This window comes from Lepisosteus platostomus, chromosome 6 (genome assembly GCF_059453375.1).
Source record: "Lepisosteus platostomus isolate fLepPlt1 chromosome 6, fLepPlt1.hap1, whole genome shotgun sequence".
Taxonomy (NCBI): Eukaryota; Metazoa; Chordata; class Actinopteri; order Semionotiformes; family Lepisosteidae; genus Lepisosteus; species Lepisosteus platostomus.
Window position 1 is genome coordinate 24,306,404 of NC_142616.1, and position 20,976 is coordinate 24,327,379.

The 20,976-nt window shown below is 36.0% G+C and overlaps 1 protein-coding gene and 1 long non-coding RNA gene across 11 annotated transcripts in view; one reads left to right on the top strand and one right to left on the bottom strand.

The window, feature by feature from the left end:
- dntt (deoxynucleotidyltransferase, terminal) overlaps window positions 1–20,976 on the top strand; it is an 88,633-nt gene that overhangs the window by 22,470 nt on the left and 45,187 nt on the right. For 7 of the 10 annotated variants that reach the window (XR_015939510.1, XM_088634992.1, XM_088634989.1 and 4 more), the window contains exons 2-7: window positions 478–652; window positions 6,984–7,094; window positions 12,904–13,074; window positions 14,559–14,630; window positions 16,205–16,328; window positions 19,172–19,304. Coding sequence is in view for 9 of the 10 variants with exons in the window: in XM_088634992.1 (XP_088491118.1) it covers window positions 605–652; window positions 6,984–7,094; window positions 12,904–13,074; window positions 14,559–14,630; window positions 16,205–16,328; window positions 19,172–19,304 (659 nt within the window). In the remaining variant the exon portion in view is untranslated. Of the gene's footprint in view, window positions 1–477; window positions 653–1,708; window positions 1,893–4,754; window positions 4,889–6,983; window positions 7,095–12,903; window positions 13,075–14,558; window positions 14,631–16,204; window positions 16,329–19,171; window positions 19,305–20,976 lie in introns of those variants that run through there. The other 3 variants (XM_088634997.1, XM_088634996.1, XM_088634995.1) reach the window with 3 other exon arrangements.
- On the bottom strand, window positions 7,738–12,973 carry LOC148661363 (uncharacterized). The gene is made up of 2 exons (XR_015939511.1): window positions 11,254–12,973; window positions 7,738–9,093 (listed from the first exon to the last, which is right to left on the bottom strand). It is a non-coding gene; the product is annotated as an uncharacterized LOC148661363 (long non-coding RNA).

Sequence of the window (20,976 nt, forward strand, 5' to 3'; positions counted from 1 at the left end):
GTTTTGATATCTTTGTGCTTTCTCCCAAAACTTCTTTTGGGAGGAAAATGTGTTGGTGGGTTTTGATCACAGGAAGATCCTAGGCTTTAATAAACCTTTACACTGAGCTTTAAAAGCAATCCAATCAATGATTCTGTTTAGAAATGCTGAAGCTGAGGCTTCAGAGGGGTTTCCAATTAAAATTCTCCATTGTGATTTTCTACAGCAAGCTATTTCTAATTTTGTGCACTGCAGAGACTGTTCAAAGAATTGGTTAGCATCATTGTTCATTGAAATGCATCTTGGTGGATCAGTTTTTAACCTTTTTCGCTTTTAACTTAGCAAATTTTAAGGTGCATCATTTTATGACAATGAAATCTATCTAACAAAGTGCCTGAGCAATGAATGCTTTTGGGAGTGATGGTGGCATGTGTCTGATGAACCAATTAATATTTTTTCATGTTGTCATATTTTTAATATTTTCCCTCTTATGTCCAGTGATGCTGTCACCCACGTTGTAGCAGAGGACAATTCTGCTGATGATCTTTGGCAGTGGCTTCAGAACAGCAGTCTGGGGGATCTGTCCAAAATAGAGGTGTTGGACATCTCCTGGTTTACTGAGTGCATGGGAGCTGGGAAGCCGGTTCAGGTTGAAGCCAGGCATTGCCTTGTAGTAAGTACAGTATATATTCTACGTGACCTTGGCTCTCACCAGGAATTTTTGTGACAGACAATAGACACTAGGTGGTGCTATAAGCCAATAGGGATGTAACACAGTGTCTGAAAAAAAGTATTGAATTTGCCCATTAAAACCCTCTTGGTATACAGTTCGAAATGACTTAGATTGTGAACAAATGCAATTCATTGTACTGTGCTGTAGAGAACGTATAATCATGAAGTGTGATTTTAATTTTTTATATTAGACCATGTACTTTGGTTCTAATAGTTTTAAAACTATTAACTTAAATTAAATATAAACCTCATTCACACATTTAAAAGCGTCTTTCCAAATGCAGAGAGGACCCCACAGTTAAACAGTGTTGTCCAATAAAGATCAGAAACACAGGTTATGTTCCTTATTGCACATAGAAAAATCGAATTGATAACAAAACAATGGAACTGGGCATTCACATAAAAAGAAAACCTTATAGAAAACTCAATATTATTTCTTAATTACAGCATCATTAAAAAAAAACAGAAAATAATAAAAATAAAATGTAAGAACATGTAATGTGTGTACTGAACAGCTCATGGTAACCTTTTGTGAAAAATCAATTGAATTTTAATGAAAGCTACAACAGAAAAAATGCTGAAAGAAAGAAATTAGTTTTATAGTATACAATAGATAGAGTGGTAAAAATGAACATTCAGATGCGATGCAATTTTAAATGTAAAACCTTGCAGGTTCAATGAAGTATCTGAAGATACAATATATAGCAGATAAATACATTGACTATTATTATGTATTGCAATTATATTTAAGACAATATAATATAGGAATATGAGCATAAGCAAAATACAACAGCTTGTTTATTTCTTCCACAAGAACACTTTCAGTTAAAGATCAATGGTTGTTTCTTCTCCAAAACAACAGACTTGAAAGAAATTAAATGTTAGGGTATCTTAGAAACCAAAGATTCAAGAAAAAGAATGTGAAGAAAAATGAAAGGTTATAAAATTATTTTTTTCTGTTGTATACAGAATTAATGTTTTCATTTCATCTTCACAGTCAATAAATACATCTGGGTGCTGGTTATGAGGACTATCCATCTTATCTTACGCGAGAAAACCCTCTAGTTCCCTTTATTGTGGAAATCTCGACATCTGTGGAAATGAATGTCTTTCACTGAGTGGAGTTGAAAGAAGAGTGTTGAAGTATTAATTTTGCTGGAACAAAAGAACCATCAACACATGTAATATTGTTTTTAAACATGCATAGAAGTGCATCTTTCAAGTTGAAGAAAATACTATACATTATTTTTTATAGAAACAGAAACATGAAAATAAACCAGGTGCTTATTCGCCTGTATAAATTACTTTTCAATTATTTTTAATCATATATATAAAATGTTCTTTTCTGCTGCTATAGTAAATAGTAAAGCTGGCATTAACATTAGATATTTACTGTATATAAATTACATTTAGTAAAAGATCATAAGGTGAAAAAGAATAAAACATTTAACATCAAAGTGTATGAGGAATATGTTACTTTTATATTTATTTCTCTGTTGGTGATTATTTAACTTCTATAGAACTTCTACAAATGGAATAAAAACCTTCACAAAGAGAGACAAAGTTCTGTAAATCACCACGCTATTGATGGAATGAGTATTATTAACCTTCTTGGTAATGAAAGAAGACCCCTCTGATGACAACACTGTCACAAATGGTGAATTTCAAAGACAGGCCTGTCAAAATGAAGTGATTTTACACAGGATGAAAAGAGAGAGAGAAAGAAACTCATTTTTATGACAAATTTAGCCTTCGAATGAAAATGATTTATAGAGAGTTCAGTCTTACTCTGGACACACAAGACTAACCCATGATGAGAGGCTGTTTCAGTGAAGTATGAGTACACTTTGGTGGCAAAGCACTGCACTGATCCCTTCTAACAAGTGAGATGAAAGGCCTATTTCACTTTAAGCTCAGTTCAATTTAAAAGTAATATATTGTAGGCTCTGAGAATAGAATCCTAATTTTTAAAAACTTTCCAGATGATCATCTTGACTAAGATGCACTGTATCTGTGAGTGCTTTGGTGTACTTTTTAAACACATCAGAATTATATTCACCATGTCTGTTAAGTACTCTTGACACCTTAGCTCCTCTTAAAACTTGAACCATCTCCTTTCTTGCTCTGGCCCATGGTATATTGACCATTGCGTTCAATGAAGGCTCCAACAAACTAGAAGGTACTGTAGGTGACATTTTTTTGTCTTGAATGTTCATTTTCAGTCTTGGAAGCAGCACTTGACTGGATACAAGGATGCAAAGTGTCTCCTAGATCCATCTAATTCTCCCATATCATTGAGAACAACCAAAACAGCCCTAGATACCTGGTCTCCACCATCAAAAGACTGCTTAAGCCTGACTACATTCTCTGCTTCTTCCCTTTTGCATCACTTTCTTAGAATGTTTTACTTTCAAGTTTGACAACATCCAACATTATATTCTTTCCACTACACATGTTAATACTACACCTCCTCCCTACATGACTATTTCTGCTGATTCCCTCTAGTGTCTCTCTTTCTTGACTCTGCATGCCTCAGAAAATTGGTATTGCACATGACCTTCACCACTTGTTTATTAGATCGCATTCCCACTGTGTTATTTCAATCCTGTTTTTCTGACCTGTGACCTGTTATCCTCAGCATAATAAACGAGTCCTTGAATAAACGGTACCAATGCCCTTTAAAACAGCTGTTGTTGCCCCTTCGCCAACAAAAAAAAATATGGCTCTGGAAAACCCAAACAATTTTCACCTTATATCCAACTTACCTTTTCTTGCTAAAATTTTAGAACATGCGGTTACTGTTCATTTAAATAACCATCTCATTGCAAATAATCTCTTTGAACCTTTCCATTTTGGTTTCAGACAATCACATAGCACAGAAACTGGCCTGGTTAACGTCACTAATGGTCTTATGGCTGCTTTGTCTGGTTCTCTTTCTATCCTTATATACCTTGGCCTCAGTGCTGGTTACTTTCATAGCTTGAGACTGTGCTTGGAGTTCCTGACATAGCTCTTAAGTTGTTAAGCTCTTATCTTATATTGCTGACATTTTTTCTCTCTTGGTGGTTTCAGTTCTGAGGTTGGATTAGTTAAATCTGGTGTTCCTCATGGCTCGATACTGGGCCCCCATATTATTCAGCATTTACATGTTCCCACTTGCTCAGCTATTAAGATCACCTGGCAACTTTGTAAAACTAATGCTGTAACGCTGTATGTTGATGCCACTGCTTTTGAATTTCAATCTATAGCGAAGAACCTGAGAGTGATATTTGATCCAGGCTTGACATTTAAGCCACATACAGTATGCAAAATATTGTAAAAACAAAATTCTTCCATCACGGAACAATCGCCCTATGTCCTATGTTGCCTCTGATCGTACCTGAAAAGCACTTCAACACATTTATCTTCTCTAGAAATGATTAATGCAACACCCTCCTTGCTGAACAAACTTCAGCATGTCCAAAATGTCCGGTAGCATGTCCGGTAGCATGCAAGTGTTCACATTCCTCCTGTTCACTACTCCCGGAGTCCATGCACTGGCTTCCTATTAGGTTTTGTGACTTTAAAATCCCCCCAAAAAACTTTGAGGCTTTACATGGCTTGGCACCTCAGTACCTGTTTGAGTTATTATCTTCCTACTCCCCACCTTGCAACCTTCTTTTGTCTGACTCCGGTATCCTCTTTGTTCCCCAAGCTCGTTTACATACTATGGGTGGCAGGGCCTTCTCTTGCTAATGCCTCGTCTATCCCCAAGCATATCAGTGAGCATTTTCAAATCCAAACTCAAAACCTTTAACCATCTTCAGAAGGGCTTTAACTTCATTGATATCTATGCATGTTGTACAGCACTGAAAACCCAATGTTTTATATTGTACTAACATTTTTATAGTTTTTCTTACTGTAAATAAAGCTAATTTTAGAGGTGCTACATAAAATAAAGTTTGAGTTGTTATTATTGTCATCATCTAGAATAAGGGTTTTTCTGGGCTGATGACATACAGTGTATGCATTCATCCATTTTAGAATCATTTTATACAATACAGGGTTGTGTGAGCTGGAACCTCTCCCAGCAAGCAACGGGCAAACTCCACACGAATAGCACCCCAGAACTCTGCATGGAGTTTGTATCATCTCTCTGTGCTCGCATTGCCTTTCTCCCACAGTCCAAAAACTACCGGTAGATTAATTGGCTTCTGGGAAAACTGGCTCTAGGTGTGAGTGTGTGCGTGTCTGTGTCTTACCTGGAATGGACTGATGTCCTATCCAAGATGTACCCTGTCTTGTACCCGTTGCTTGTTGGGATAGGCTCCGGCTTCCCCCTCCCCAACAGTGAATTGGAAAAAGCAGTTAGAAAATGGATAGATAAGACCTCTTCTTAAGATCATATCTTAAAATCCAAGTTTATTATCAAGTTTTTACATTATTAATATTCAAGATCAAATGTTGATGATCCATGACAAAGAACAAATTTGTCTTCGGATAAAAATAGGCCAATTTGCAGAAGGATTTTAATTTGGGAAAAATAAGTAACTATTTGGAGAGTGACTGTCACAGAATGGTGAACAATAGCACTGTTCAAACTTCAGTTACAGTCCTCAACAAGTAACAACTGGTTAAAAGGGGATTACCTAATCCTCATTCATTTAATCGTACAAAAAACTTGCTCATTAAGAACCTAAGCATTTTAACATAAATAATATTACTTTTTCAAAGTAATTAAAGCTCATCTCGTAATATGATTCCATGTAATAATAGTTCTCTTGAAATAGCATATGGAGTTTTTATGGAGTTTCTGAATGAAATAATGAGTGGGACAGCCTCTCCATAATTACCACAGACCATCTATAACACATTTAACAGACCAAATTGAAAATAATGCAAAATATTCACCAATCTTCTATAGCATTTTATAGCAGTAATCCTTTATTTGAAAGTTGATGCATAATGGCTTCATAATCCCTTCATAACTGCTACATAAATCATTATAATCACACGCATAATGTGTTACAGGGACATGTGCAAATAACGTGATGTGTGCATAAGAGGTCGTGACATTTATTTCAGCATTGCATAAAGCCGAGTGCTAGAAATGACACTGGAACAAATGTCATGATCTCTTATGCATCTCATCTGACTTAAACCCCTCCCTGACTGACCTGAGTCCTACCTGGCCAGAGCATGTCAGTGCCAACAAATGGAATGCATCTACAAACCATTTTAGGTCTCACTCCTTCAGGGGGAACACAGTTGTAACCATCAACATCATGCAAGGATCCCTGTTTGGATCCTTTTTCTAAATTTGTTTTCTAAAGTTCTGCTTTTTCGGACAGAAGATATAAATCTGGTTGTGCTTTTAAGGGGTTTTTCTTAACAAGCATTCTTCTAAACACGTCCCCTTGGAGGTTTATCAAAGAAATATTAATTGCTATGCATACAATGCTAAAGTGTTAAAGATTGTCTTTTTTGGCTGTGGAGAGCCTTCCTCTTTTGCATATATCAATGCATAATCTCATGAAACAAACATGACTACTGGAAGACACAGTACAGTACAATTTATTTTTTATATATTTTTTATTTTTAGTAAACATTAGAAAAAAACCTCCTCTACTAGTAAAAGTCAATTGCTTTATTTTATTTCTTCCCTTTATTTTACTGAATTATGATCATGTCTTGCAATAAGTTGTCTTTTTTATTAATGGCCTGTGTAATACTATAACAAACAGAAAAGGTTCTCTACTTTGCTCAAAAACTGTTTATTAAAGCATAGAAGAAAATGTTAGGTAATGCTTATCACTGAAAAATGTAAACATGTCTTCACACTTTTAATTGCTTAATTAAGGGCCAGAATGGGTGACAGCGTATTGTATTTGATCAGAATGAAGATTTAAAGTAGGAGTCCTTCAGACAGACCCAGAATGGGTATTTAGGATTTATCAACAAGTTTAAACCATAACAGGGTGGCATAGTGTAGAATTTGAGCTCATGACTTGTGGGTTCAAATCCCTGCTTCAGACACTGCTGTTGTACCCTCGAGTGAGATGCTTTACCCCAGTTGCTTCAGTTGGGCCAGCTGTATTAATGGGGACCAGTATTAATGGGTATCACTGTGATGGACCAGTATCCTGTCTGAAGGCAGAGTCTTGTGTTCTGTAGCCTGCTTAACACTGCAGACACCAGGATGAGTGTTGTCCTCATGAGCCTGTTCTGTGGCTGTGGAATGGACCGTACCTTCTTTTTAAAGTATGTTAATATCACCTGTTCTCTATGTTTAGAAAAGCTGCCCTGTGATTGATCAGTACCTGGAACCCAGTACTGTGGAGACCGTATCTCAATATGCATGTCAAAGAAGAACCACAATGGAGAACCACAACCAAATATTCACGGTACTGGGAAGCTGTTTTTTTCAGATTAAACAAAATATATAAATGCAATTCTCTCTTTTATCATATTATGGTGCCCGATCACACTGTATAAAAATGACCCTTTAAGATAATGTCAAAAGTGCATGAAAGTGGAGTGAGACAGAGAAATGTGTCTCAATTCACATAATTCACTATCTTTGAAAAACCCTCCAGAACATAGTGAACAAAAACAGTGCTGCATTCTTCAACAGAATGTCCATCTGACGAAAGGCATTAACCTACAAATTAGTAGCATCTGCAGATATGCAATGATGAAAGAGTAACAGCTGAAACCAACATGAAATCTGGCAGGGGCTGGTTGTAGTGCACAAAGATGGTACAATTAGAAAACACTTGAGGTGAATTTGCACATAAACAATGATGGATTTTTACCAACGCCATCTGGGCGATGCAAGGCTGGAAAATAAGCTGGAAGAGAAGATTTCCAGATATTTAGAGGGCAAGTAAATAACAGATTTTGTGTACGCTGAATTAAAAGTCAATTTCATATTATAAATTATGTTAGAGGTACATCAGTCTCCTTAGTTTTCCATTATTGTGAACAGTAAAAGCTGTGTTATCAAAAATGAAGCGAAAGCAGAAGGAAAAAAAAAGCTTCCAAAAATAGCATTATGCATGGTTTATAATAAACAAATACATCTGTACATCAACATTTTGCTGAATTTACTTTATGTCACAATAAACAGGAGGAAAAGACATCTGACAACTGTAATAAATAATACAGATTGTACACAATAGTAATTTGGGTTCTTTAAGTGTGATATGCACATAAGAAGTGACAGCTTTTAGATTTCCTAGGAGAATTTAATGTTAACCTATATTTCAAGAAATGGACAAATGCTTTGTTTTCTGCTGCTGGCTCAGCACAGCAAGTATTCTTAACCCATTTAGTTATAAATCTTTGACGTTTGATTATAAATATACAAATGCAAGCCCTATTTGTAATATGAACCACTAATAAATTTCACCCATATTTAATATGAATTAAATATACCTCAGCTTGTAATCTGATATGACAAAAATCCTGAAGGTGTTTTGTCTTGAATGTACTGTGAATTATTAGATGCAAATAAAATAATTTGCATTCAGAAACTATAAATTAAGATTTCTTCAGAAAACACCAGACTATTTCCTGATGAGTGTTAGTCTTAGTATACTGTGTGTTTTTGTAGTTCTGCTTAATTTGCAGAGAAATTATCAAATATATTGTGCATACTGCACATCCCTAGAGAGACAACAGAAATGTTACACTTCACTGTGTGAAATAAAATTTCCTCCAATATATAAGAGTTTTAAACATTGACACTCTTTCCTCTGGAGCCATGTTACTCGTTAGAATCCACAAGTCTGGAGGTCATGGATAAGATTGCACAAAAGAATATTGTGGTCAGTGTTCTTACAAAGACATTTAGCACTTAGTATTTCACATCAATGATTCCTCTTTCACTGCTTTTAAGATATCTGTCCTCTCCCTGTCAGAGTGCAGTTAATGTCTCCATAATATGAGTGGTACTGTGTCCTGAGACACAGCTCAAACAGGTTTATCACGATTGTTGATGGGAATGAAGTTCAAAATACTTTTCTTATCTGCCAACAGAGACTAGTTTGAAAACTTTTGCACTGTTGTGCTGTGAAGGCAAAATGCTTTATTTAGGACAATAATATAAGGGCAGTCCCTCATGGCTAGTGAACAATGTTCAATATCTTCTCAAAATGTTTGCCTCAGTGGTGAGGGGGTCAAAGCGGACATGCACAGATGTAAAATACAGTGGTGCTCTGCAGGTTCACTTCAATGCCTTGCAAGGTTCATTGCACCCTGAATTAACAGAGTTGCTGGCTGGAAATGGCCATCTCTCCTTCCTCTGTGTGCCCTGCCTGTGAACTCTGCTACTCAACGGCTCTTGGGGATTAACTAGACAGTAGGAAGTCGTCAAATCCGTGGTGTGGTTTACCATCCGTGCTGTAATACATGAATAAAAATAGAAAAGGGTAGTTTTTTAATATAAGATAAATAGATAGTGTTCCCATATGAGCAAAAAAGCATAAATCAATGAAAAAACTATTATTATTATTAATATTATTATTAATAATAATAATAATAATAATAATAATAATAATAATAATAATATATTCAGTCCTGTGTTGCCAATGGAAGTGAAGTTTTTTTTTCTTACTCTTTATTCACACACACGCCAGGGTAGGCAACTTACAGATGGGCTCAGTGTCTTATATGGCACTAGTATGATTCGATAGTTTTAAGTGGAATAAGTAAGAAATACTGACTCCTTGAGTCAGTCTAGGCTTACACTTGCTTTGCACCCACCCATACATTCGTTTTTCTGTATTTATGGGAACTTTCCTTTGACTTGCATTTGATTTTTTTGTCCTTTAAATTAGTACATATACAGTAATTTATTCCAAACCTTAAATGGATATTTGCCCATTTCATATTTAAAATTTTCTAGTAGTTACCATCTTTGTGGGGCATTGTGGGACATTTTCTCAACTTTTGTTCTCAAATTTGTAGTAATATCTCCCCTCCCCTCCACACACGTGCACAGATACTGTTTGTTTCCAACTGCTTAATCCAATAAAGTGTTGTGGGAGAGCTGGAGCCTATCCTGACAAGCAATGGGCAGGGTACACTCTGTATGGAAAGACAACCCGTCAAAGTACACATACTGACACAGATATTCACACACTCACTCAGGGCCAGGTTTCCCAGAAGCAAATAAACCTCCCTTTGGATGTGGGAGGAAACCCAGGTACGCATGGGAGGAACATAAAAACTCCAGGCAGAGAGCACTCCAGGCCCAGAATCAAACCCAGAGCCCCAGCACTGCAACACAGTGATGCTAACTACTGCACCACTGGGCCATCCTATACAGACATGTGTTCCCATCTCCAGTTCCATTTATATTTATTAGTCTTGAATTCTATACCAGAACGAAATTCCACAGAGGGTTGAAATAGACACAAAACAAAATATTTTGGGTGATTTTAGATTGAAAGGAAAAAAAAAATTAAAGAACATACCACCTTTATATTGTGGGAAAATCCCCACTTTCTCAGATTTTATCCCCACATAAAGTTTATCTTTCCTACACAGATACCCACACACAAACATTGGGATTTTCCACTTTCATTCATCAAGCTAACATTTATTCAGTCCTTTTAATTCCCTGCTGACATCACTGACATTCTGTTAGAATAGTCTGGGGGCATAGCTGTGTGTTAATAAAATGCACAAAGAGTGCTTAGCTTTATTTTAATGATTTATTTTAACATAAATACTATACTTGCCTTAAGGTAACAATAAATACAAAATGTCACAAAGATAAGGTCGGTAATTTTGACGTCAGTAGCAAACTGGCACAGAAGTGAAAATCACACATGGTGAGGCACTCCCAGCTCTACAGAAGGGTGGGTTGAGGCAGGCAGTGCTGCGTGAGGAATGTGGCCTATTAATTCCTTGAAGTGTTTCATAAATTAGAAAAAGCTAAACTAAACTATTGTGCTCAAGATGGCTGGCATTTCAAAGAAACATCTGTGTTCCTCCAGTTTCCCAGTTTGTGACGGTGACAGTCACAAGGCTGGCTGATCATGTGATGACGCGTGCAGAGACAATACGCACAGCAGTCCGGGGTCTTCCAAGTCCCCTGGGCTTTGCGTTTCCTCCCTACACTGCTTCTGTTCTTAGATATTCCTCCTTGTGACCCTTCATGATTGCAGGGAGCCTACCTGACACTTTTTGTTGTCCCTTTCACTTATGTTAAACAGCTGGGTTGAAAGGGAAAAAGAAAATCCCATTTCCAATCAAGAAATGTTTGTTGTTGCTAATTTCTGACTCTGATAATGACTGGCAAATGAGCTCTGAGTGGCCTTCCTGACAAAAACCACCAAGATGATTTTTTTTTTAGTCAGTCTTCAGAGAGTGGAAATGCGACAGTTGCTGTCAAAGTATGACACCTTCTCAAACGGAGATCTCTACAGAGCACATCTACTGAAAGACAATTAATAATAGCACTAGAATGTGTGCTGTGGCAAATTAAGAATATCACAACTGTCCCATGGAACCTAGAACCATATGGTCTCTCTAACACTTAGAAGAACAACACACCTGCTTATTGACAATAGAAGCATCCAAAACCCATGGCAGCCAATGGATACACAGCCTGTGATACAGATTTACAAAAGTCATCATTCCCGACATGGATCTGCTTCTAAATTTCATTGGTTTAATTTTAAAATAATTAAAGTTCCCCCGTCTCTTGACTGAAGTACCGAACAGCACTAAATTAAACATCTTTCTTTTCACTGCTCTCTGCACAGCAGGGTCTGAACCCTCCATACTCCCAATTAAAATAAAGCTGAAACAACTAATTAACTTGCTTTGTAACAATGGTGTGTGTGTGTGTGGGGGGGGGGGCAGTGGTGGCTCTGAGGGCTTAGATGTACTACTGCTAATCATGCGCTAACAATTGCCACTAAATGGGTCACCAGTTTTGCATATGTACTGTATATTTTGAAAGATTTGTATAGTCTCTTACCTGTCTATGGGATGGCTTCTGACATGTGTCTGCAACACAGGCAATGGAGTTTGTCCATGCTTTCTCCATGCAAGAAGACTAATGCCTCTGTTTTGCATCCCAGCTCTCATCTGACTTTTTTCTTTACTTTTGACTGTACATTATTTTCATATTAGGAGCTAAATAATTATTAATTGCTTTTCATCAGTTTTCAGAAACAAGTGCAAGAGATCGTTAAAGCTGTTTGAATGTTGGTCAAAGGAATAAACAGGATAAACCTATTAATTCTTGATTGATATATCTTTGCTTCATGAGATTACGTACAGTTAAATCTCATTTATTGTCCTTAAGTTTTAAACTGAGTACTTTGACTTAGGCATACACATTTTCTGATCAGTATCTTCTTAATAATACCTTCTTAATAGGCCTGTTTTTGTTTTTAATACAAATGTTGAATATTGTCAAAAATATGGGCAGGGACCCACAATTGGGTTTGAACAGTAACAGATTCATGCACATGATTTGACAATTTAAGTTTCCCTTCAAGCAAATTTAATTCCCCTCTTGGTTTCAATTTTCTGAATACTGTGTGTGATTGTTTACAAACCGATTTGAAATAACATAGTACAGTTTTTATTTAATTATTAGAAAAATGTATATACAGGTATAGTGTACATTCATTTGTTTAACAAAATTCATTAATATTCTATTCAGTCTGCTAACTGGCAGTACTGCTAGATGCAGAACTACAATGCTCAGTTCAGTAACCCTATGATTTCTGTAACAGCCCAAATATTACAGGCTTAGAGCAGCAGTTCCTACATGCCTGGCTCTCCATCAAAATTCTGTGACAGACAGACATGCTGCCAAGTCTGAAGAAAGAAAATCTGAATAATGTATTTCAGACAGAAACATTCAAGTGTAAATAGTACAATATGTGGGTAATAACTGATTTTGATTTTCTTTTGTCACATTTAAATTGCTTGAAATACTCCTGCATCACCATCCAGTTTTAAGCAATGATAGTTTCCATCTTCTATTGGCATGAATAAGTGCAAAATAACACATTCCACCCCAACACTCAAAAATGAAGGGTCGTTGCTTCTTCAATTCAAGAAACCCTTTCATTCAGTTTTCTGTCAAATGTTAGATTTGTTCTTCTGCCTGTTGTGATGGGTCAGATGCTTTGAGATATGGCAAGTGAAGTTTGCACAAACTTCCCCAACGTATTTTTTCTGCAGGATGCATTTGCAATTCTGGCAGAAAACGCTGAGTTCAATGAGAGTGAAGGACCCTGTCTGGCATTCATGAGAGCAGCTTCTTTGCTGAAATCTCTGCCTCATGCTATCAGCTCCTCAAAAGACCTGGAAGGCCTGCCTTGTCTTGGAGACCAAACAAAAGCTGTCATTGAGGTAATATTCCAGTGATGTGTTTCCTAAGTGCCATCTCTTTTGACAGGTTTTCTGCTTTCTAGTCTGGGACCCTTCACATGGAAATACCTCAGGAGCACCCACCTGTCATCAGTAGTTTTGCTTGGGCTAGTTAAGACTCCTTATTCATACACAGAGGGGGGAAAAGCGATTGTACACTGTCAGAAAACATCATGGCATGTTTATGAAAGAATGTGCATTCACTGAAGCAGAGTTTCCTTCTTCACATACAGTACCTGCATTAAACATGTTCACTGATTAACCAAAAACAGAAACCTGACTGGTTTAAGACTTACCCCAATATGAAGTAACTCCTTCTTTCTGTGCTTTTTAAAAACAAGATCTTCATTTAGTGCTTAAAAAAAGTCAGGAAGAGTAGTGTTTCTGGTACACAGCATATTACCTCGATATTATAAACACAATGTTAGGTGCTGATGAATGGTCTTTTTTCTTCCTAACTTGTGGATGCTGTTTAATTCAGTGCTGAGAATTGAAAGCTCAACAGCAACATTACAAAGAAAGAAAAATAAAAAAAAATGATATACATAATATGCTGCAGAAGTTGTAAACAGCAGATTGTTGTGTGCCGTAGCGGAATGTTTCAGCAGCGCTGTCTCTGATGTGCACGTTGCTCCATGTGAGATGAGTGACATTTTATGCCTTTAGACGTGCAGAGTTTTCCCGTTCTCATCCCCTCTGCTGTGAAGGGAGCCCTGGGAGAAAACTGACAAGTGAATTTCCATCCAGCTGTGAGCGTCTATCCATTCAGACAGCCCATGGTGCACGGCCTTGGTCTGTGAAAAAACCAGCAGCTCTGTTGCTCTGCTCTCTCGCCTCAAGATACATTATCCCCACATCCCATGGGAGCCTAGGCTGGGAGAGGGAGAACACAAAACAGAATGAAAAGATAAAAAAACTAATTAAAAACAGAAATGCAATCTTCATGCATAAGCATATTAAAAGTGGGCTCTGTATTTTCTCCTTATTCATGCTGGGGACTCATATTTCATTTGAAGGATTTGCAATTAAAATATTTTTAGAAATCTCAGCACTTGTATTGAATTTCTTCACATCATAATTTCTATGGTGTTTGTTTTATGATAAATGTGAAATTATTGAGAACTAAATGTGAATTATTTCTGTCCTATATGTGCCAATACTAAGTAACTTTAGACTGCAAAGAAAATGTTTAGATTTCGCAACTGCAGTGAGCATATCTTCTCCACTTAGTAAATGTGTATATAGTAAATATACATTGGATCTAATATTAAAGATAGCTGAAATATTACGATGTATTATTTTTACAACTTACAATATCTACTTTGATAACTGTTCTGACTTAGTTTGCACTGAAAAATATCACAAAACGTCAAATAGGCATCATTAAGTGAAAAAAATGAGTCAACGTTGAAACAATATTACTTTTCGTGGTGTATTGGGGAATCAATATTTTTTTTCTTCCATAGGATATTCTTGAATATGGACAATGCTCTAAAGTTCAGGATGTATTATGTGATGATAGATACCAAACTATAAAGGTCAGTATGCTTCATGTGATATGAATCTTTCTTTCAGTTCCTATTCCTTTTTAAAGTACAGTATATGGGAAAGAGAAGTGGGATCAAAGACTCAAAATGTATACAGTATGTATGAACATTACAGAAATGGGCTTTAAATTAGATTGAGCAGTGATTGTCCTTCAGTGAAACATTTTCTTTGTTGTTTCTTATTTAGTATCTCTTAGGTCTAATTGACATAAAATGCAAAATAAAATTCAATATTTCATAATTTCTGCTTCCAATCTCTGTTATTCAGAAACCCTTGTAACGGGATAGCCTTCTTTAATATATTTTCATTTTAAAATAATTTATCTAATTTTAAAATAAAAAAAACAGAGAAGCAGTAGATGTGTGTGGAAAGAGAGATTTTATAGTTATATTACATTTATGTACTGTATCAGGCAGTAGATCTGACACTAGGATGCAGAGTAATTTATTTAAGACTGAAATATTTTTGTTTTGTACACAAGCTTTAAAAGCAAAAGCTTAAAAAAGATTATCACTAGAGAGATACCTGACCAGGTAATTAAATGGTAAAAAGTAAGAGGATCAGAGAAACATTAACACAGGAAGGAACCAATATGCCCCTCTTATCAACAGAACAATACCTTTGTGATATCAATGCTGGAGTGTCCCATCAGGCAGACTTGCCAGGTCCTCCTTAGTAATGAATCAGAGCTGTTTTGAACCCCACTGATGGATGTCAGTGAGTGTAATGCAGAAGCACAGAGTGAGACGATCATTGTTGTGTACAACAGACCAGTCGATGTGGAGGTCCAAGTGTGATGGTCTGGGAAGGATTGTCAAGTTGCTACAGAGCTCCAATTGCAGTGATTGATGGCAGCTTGACTGCGTAGTGCTACATTGATCAAGTCCTGGCATCTTACTTGCTTCCCCTCCTGGAGGCTTATACTGAAGTGACAGCATGCATGCCTATGTTGTATCTGTTCAATAAAATGTCTGTGCAGCTCCAATAAAAAAAAAACCTTTTGTCATTTTCATGATAACCTTGTGAATTTGGTGCAGTCCTAAATTATGAGATACTTTTGGTGGTCAGCATACCTATCCAAACATTTTGAAAGATATATGTAGGTACAGGTATTTTATAACTGGATTTCATAACATCTTTCTGTTTAGACAGTTTTTGATTGTCTACAGGTAAGAATACTGTACATGTGTCCAGAATTGTGCAACTGAAAAATTATACGTGCTTGAAAAAGTTACAGAAAAGTAGAAAGAAAGACGAAAAACATAATGTTTCAATATTGGAGACTTTTTTAGGTGTGGATGAAGACATGCTGATGCATTTCTTCTCTCATACTTCATCACAGTCATATCTCCTGATTTTTACTCGATAAAGCTTTTTGTTTAGGATGGCAAGAAATTAAATGCCCATGTAAATGCATGTCTCTTGAATATGTTCATTCCAGATTGTCATATTAGAAACAGTTTTTGGTTTTGTTCCACCCTACCCATTCCAAGCTAAAGCCTCCAGTGTTTCATTTTGTTCATTGCCTAAAAATTGATTTGTAATTATTTTTTTCTGCCACCAGCTGTTTACAAGTGTTTTTGGAGTTGGTCTGAAAACTGCAGAGAAATGGTACCGAAAAGGATTTCACTCGCTTGAGGAAGTTCAGGCTGACAACGCCATACATTTTACAAAAATGCAGAAAGCAGGTATTAATATGTAGGGAAATTTGTTTTTGTGTCTCATGATGGTTTCATTGGCTGTGAAGATATTGATGTCTTTGCCAATACAGTTCACTTATCAATATGGGTAAAGAACTAAAATGCTAACGTGAGATAGAAATGTTTCATTAATCTTGATTCATATTTCAAACACCTGCGAAGGTTAAAAGCGATACTTTCTACAATTGCACTGAAACATTTAAACACTCAAAGTGACTCCTAGAAAAACAGAGCAAAAGTAAGCAAAAATAAATTCAAGAAGATAAAACCAAATCATGTTAAATACAAGTGGATAGCTGACTAGTGACTGTGTTAATATGAATCCTTACAGTTTCAGTTTATCCGTTTTCAGTTTCAGTTTAGATATGAAAATAAGAAATAATCCAATCATTGTATTTCAGGATATTTACATGCTGAAACATACTACAAAGATTTTAAAAGTCAAAAAACAAATTAATTTTTCTTTTCATATTACCATTTGCTACACTTTGTTCAGACAAAGGTTTGAGAATCACAAAATACATTTTATAACCCTAGCTTCTGTGCTCAATTAAAACTGGTTGAAACAGACATCTAAAGTCTTCTCTACATTGTGTTAAACAGAGCATTAATTTGAGATATTTTTATGCACCATCCATATAAAAGAATATGCAAATTCACTTTGTGGGATTATTACGTGAAAAGCTACAACACTTACATCTGTAGTGGAATAAGAGTAGGGAAAGTAGAGGAAAATATGGGTGTTATACACAAGAATCAGAAGAATCAGTTTCTGCATATAATGGGTACACTTTGCAATAACAATTTTAAATGTCAATGGCAAAGCTTTAAATTCAATAATATAGTAAACAGAGAATGCTAATAGATTTATTTTGCTATTAAACTGTGGGCAAACATAGAAGGAGAATTTGTTTAAAGGGAACCAGAAGAGTTTTTATCACATATTAATCGGTAGCAAACATTAAATATGTTCATCCTCCTGCTACTGTATACAGCAAGGCAGTTTCATGGTCTGTAAGTCTCATTCAGATCTTTTATTTTTAAGATGAGTTTATCAATTAAGGCTATGCTTTTAAACAAGATGAAACCTAAGAGATACCAGTAGCTTAAAACGTAATTATTTTATTGCAGAAAACACAGTTATGGAAAAACAAAACTGTAGCTCTATTTTAACAACACTTGGTGCATATAAATCTTTGAGGTTCAGATAATTACCTTTTCATTTTCTGCAGGAGCTAATAAAAATGTACTAACAGGGCCACAGATGACTGACTATACTGCAAACCCACACTTTATTGTCAGATCTAATATTGTAGTGAAACAGTAAGAGAACTGTCTTCATTTTCAACCTTTCTCTCTTTTATGTGCATATTTCAGATAATATGGTCAGATATTGAATTCTAATAAAACCCCTCAGCATGTAATTCAGAGTCAATCAATGTCTTAAAAGTAACATTGGAGTGGAAGCAATCGTTATTTCGGAAATGGCTCATTTATTATATTGGCAGTATTGGAAAGCCATAAGTAATGCATTTAGGAGTCAGCAAGAAAGCAGATCATAAGTCAAAAGAAATGAGTCTCAATGGAAAAAACATTATTATTGATAACCTATGGGAAGTCCCGTTACTAGTGTATTACTGTAAAGTATTTTCTTGTACAAAAAGTGATGTAGCACAGCTTTGTTGTTTTGAACTTGCACGTGATATTTTATGGTCAAAAAAGGTAGTGTTAGTATGTAGCTGGACCTGATGACAGAAAACTGAGAGACAGCAATTGGTTTTTGGCAGAATCTAACATTATTATCTCATATCTGTATTATGTTTATATGAATTGCTTTTATATACAGTATATAAAAAAGTTATTAGAATTGCTTTATGGAAATGCACATTCAGACTTATTAGACTTCCTTTTCCTGCTATAGCATACTCACAGATACTGTTATGGAAGGCTGATTATTCCCCCAGTTTATTGAATTTACCTAAATTTGCGAACAATATCTAACTTATGAAAAATTGTTTATAATTAACTCTTAAAGAATAGTGCAAAATATTTAAATGAGAACATTTCAATGGATTTTACTGTAATGTAATTATACAAGTATCTAAACAATAGTGTTTATAGGCAAAAATGGTTGTCTTAATAAAAATAAAAATAGAGGAATAATGTAGTATATCAAAAAGGAATTTTGTGCTAGCAGTAGGTACAGTGACAGGGGTCATGTGTTTCTTGCATGGTGCTCTATGTTATCCTGAAACTTTGAGAAACACTGACTTATTTCTGATTCTGTGCTTCCCAATGAAAAAAAAATATTTTAATTTACCTACAAAAACAGCCTTTGGGACTCTTCTAAAAGCTCTTGGATTTAACAAACCACATCTGTTTAACATAATAAAAATCACTCTTTGATTTGCTGAGATGATTTATATGGGCTTACTCCCTATATTGAAGAGGTATACCTCATTCGAGGTTTATGTCTGGATAGGATACCTGAATCTGTAAAGAAAAACAGTAGGCTGCAGAATGTGATGCAGTCCTGTAAATGAAACATTAAACTGTGGTCTGGTCAATACTAAACATATTCAAGATCTTTTGCCAATTTGAAAAAAGCACAGCAACATATGATGACGATCAATTTCCACTGCTGAGATTAATTCAGAATAATGTCTGTTTCTCACCATTTACTTCATCCGGCTATTCCCAGAATTGGGATTTTGGTCAGAATTTTCGTACATAACATCTGCTATTCCCCATTATACAACAGAGCAGATAAGTGCTGAGTGAATGCTGGATGGATAGGTTAATGAATGTTTTTATTTCTCTGCCTTCCACAGGTTTTCTGTACTATGATGATATTTCAGCTGCTGTCTGTAAAGCAGAAGCCCAAGCAATTGGACAGATTGTAGAAGAAACAGTTCGCTTGATTGCGCCAGATGCAATCGTGACGCTGACTGGTGGCTTTAGAAGGTAAAGTTCAAAGATATACAGACATTCAATATCTCATATGCAACACAACCAAAGAGTCATCTTAATAAGATGGTCAATGTCTGGCTTGTAATTATCAAAAGGAGAAAATTAAAGAGAACAAATGCTGATCAGAGACTTGTACCTATTGGTCAACTGAAAGAGCTTTAGCATTCAACTCTGTGTGTGACTCCTGCTAGCAGTAAAACCAGCCTTTGAGTATTGGCTCATGGGCTGACTAAGCATTTAAATGAATATCTGGAGTATCCTGCTCTGCTTCTAGACAAGTGAAATCCTTAAATGTAATGTACACATCCTCAGTGTACTGGTCAAACAAGTAGAAAGTTGCACAAAAGTAGAAAAGGCTGACATTTAATATTCCTATAGGCCTTATATACTGTATAATGTATTTTGGGTTTTTGGAGTCAGCCTTAGAATCATGTAACCATCTCCCAAATGAACAATAATGCCATTCTGATTTGTTTGTATTTTATTGTGCAAAATGTACAGTATCAGATCATTTCAAAAGCTGGTGGTGTGAACCATCGTGGGGTTTGGGCTACAATGGGTTGAATATGAAACATGCAGGTCTGGATCCATCATCTTATTTTCTGCACTGTGACTCAAAAAAACATTTGAGTTGGTATTAGCTAAGTTAAAACTGTATCCGAAATAAATACCTAAGCATTAGGAAACCCAGATTATTTCTGTTAAAAGTCATCCATTCATCCATTTTCTAACTACTTTATCCAATACAGGGTCACAAAGGAACTGGCAAGGCACCAGTCCATCGATGGGCACACACAGATACAGACACTCACTCAGTCAATTTTCCCAGAAGCCAATTCACCTATCAGTATGTCTTTAGAATGTGGTAGGAAACTAGAGTATAGATCAAAAACCCACACAAACACAGGAAGGACATCCAAACTCCACACAGATAGAAGTCTGGGAACAGAACCTTGGGCCCTAGCACTACAAAGCAGCAATGCTATCCACTGTAGCACCATGTCTCTGTGCTGCCCTGCTAAGAGTCATTCTTTTGGAAAACTTTAAAATCCTACTACTTCCACCAAACACCATGGATCATCATTTTAAAGAACTGTCAGTAGGAGGAATGAGTCTGGACACGTCAAGACACTGATTATTCAACCACTAGGAATACTGTTATTTTCATCTTTATCTTGTACGGTTCTTAGCAAGTCCAGAGTAATTACAAACTGTGTTTGTCTGTAGAAGCCATCTGAGAGCTTTCCTGAAAACTCTCCAGCTTGATAATACAGTACCACTCCAAAGTTATGGGTAACGGGTAGTTCTTACACTATAGACTTTTGTCAGTATAAAAACACAAAGCTGCATTTAAGCAATTGCCCCCTAGCATTTTCGGCATACTGCTGAGCAAATTAATAAGCAAAAAGAACTTGGTCTGGGATTTTGATTTGCCCTGAGAAAGATTTTAATTTCAGCAATTACTTAATGCTAACAGAAATAAACCACTAAGCTGAGGTCTTTTGTTTTATTTTAATGGATCTGCCAAGGGTTTAATGTTTAACCTGGAGTCCTCTTTGTTCTGATCTTTTTTTTCTGATTGTGAGACTTTGAAAAAACACCTTTGTCTTTTGATATACTGTATTGGGTGTAAATTAAGTTAACAAAGGGAATTTATCTTTAGAGG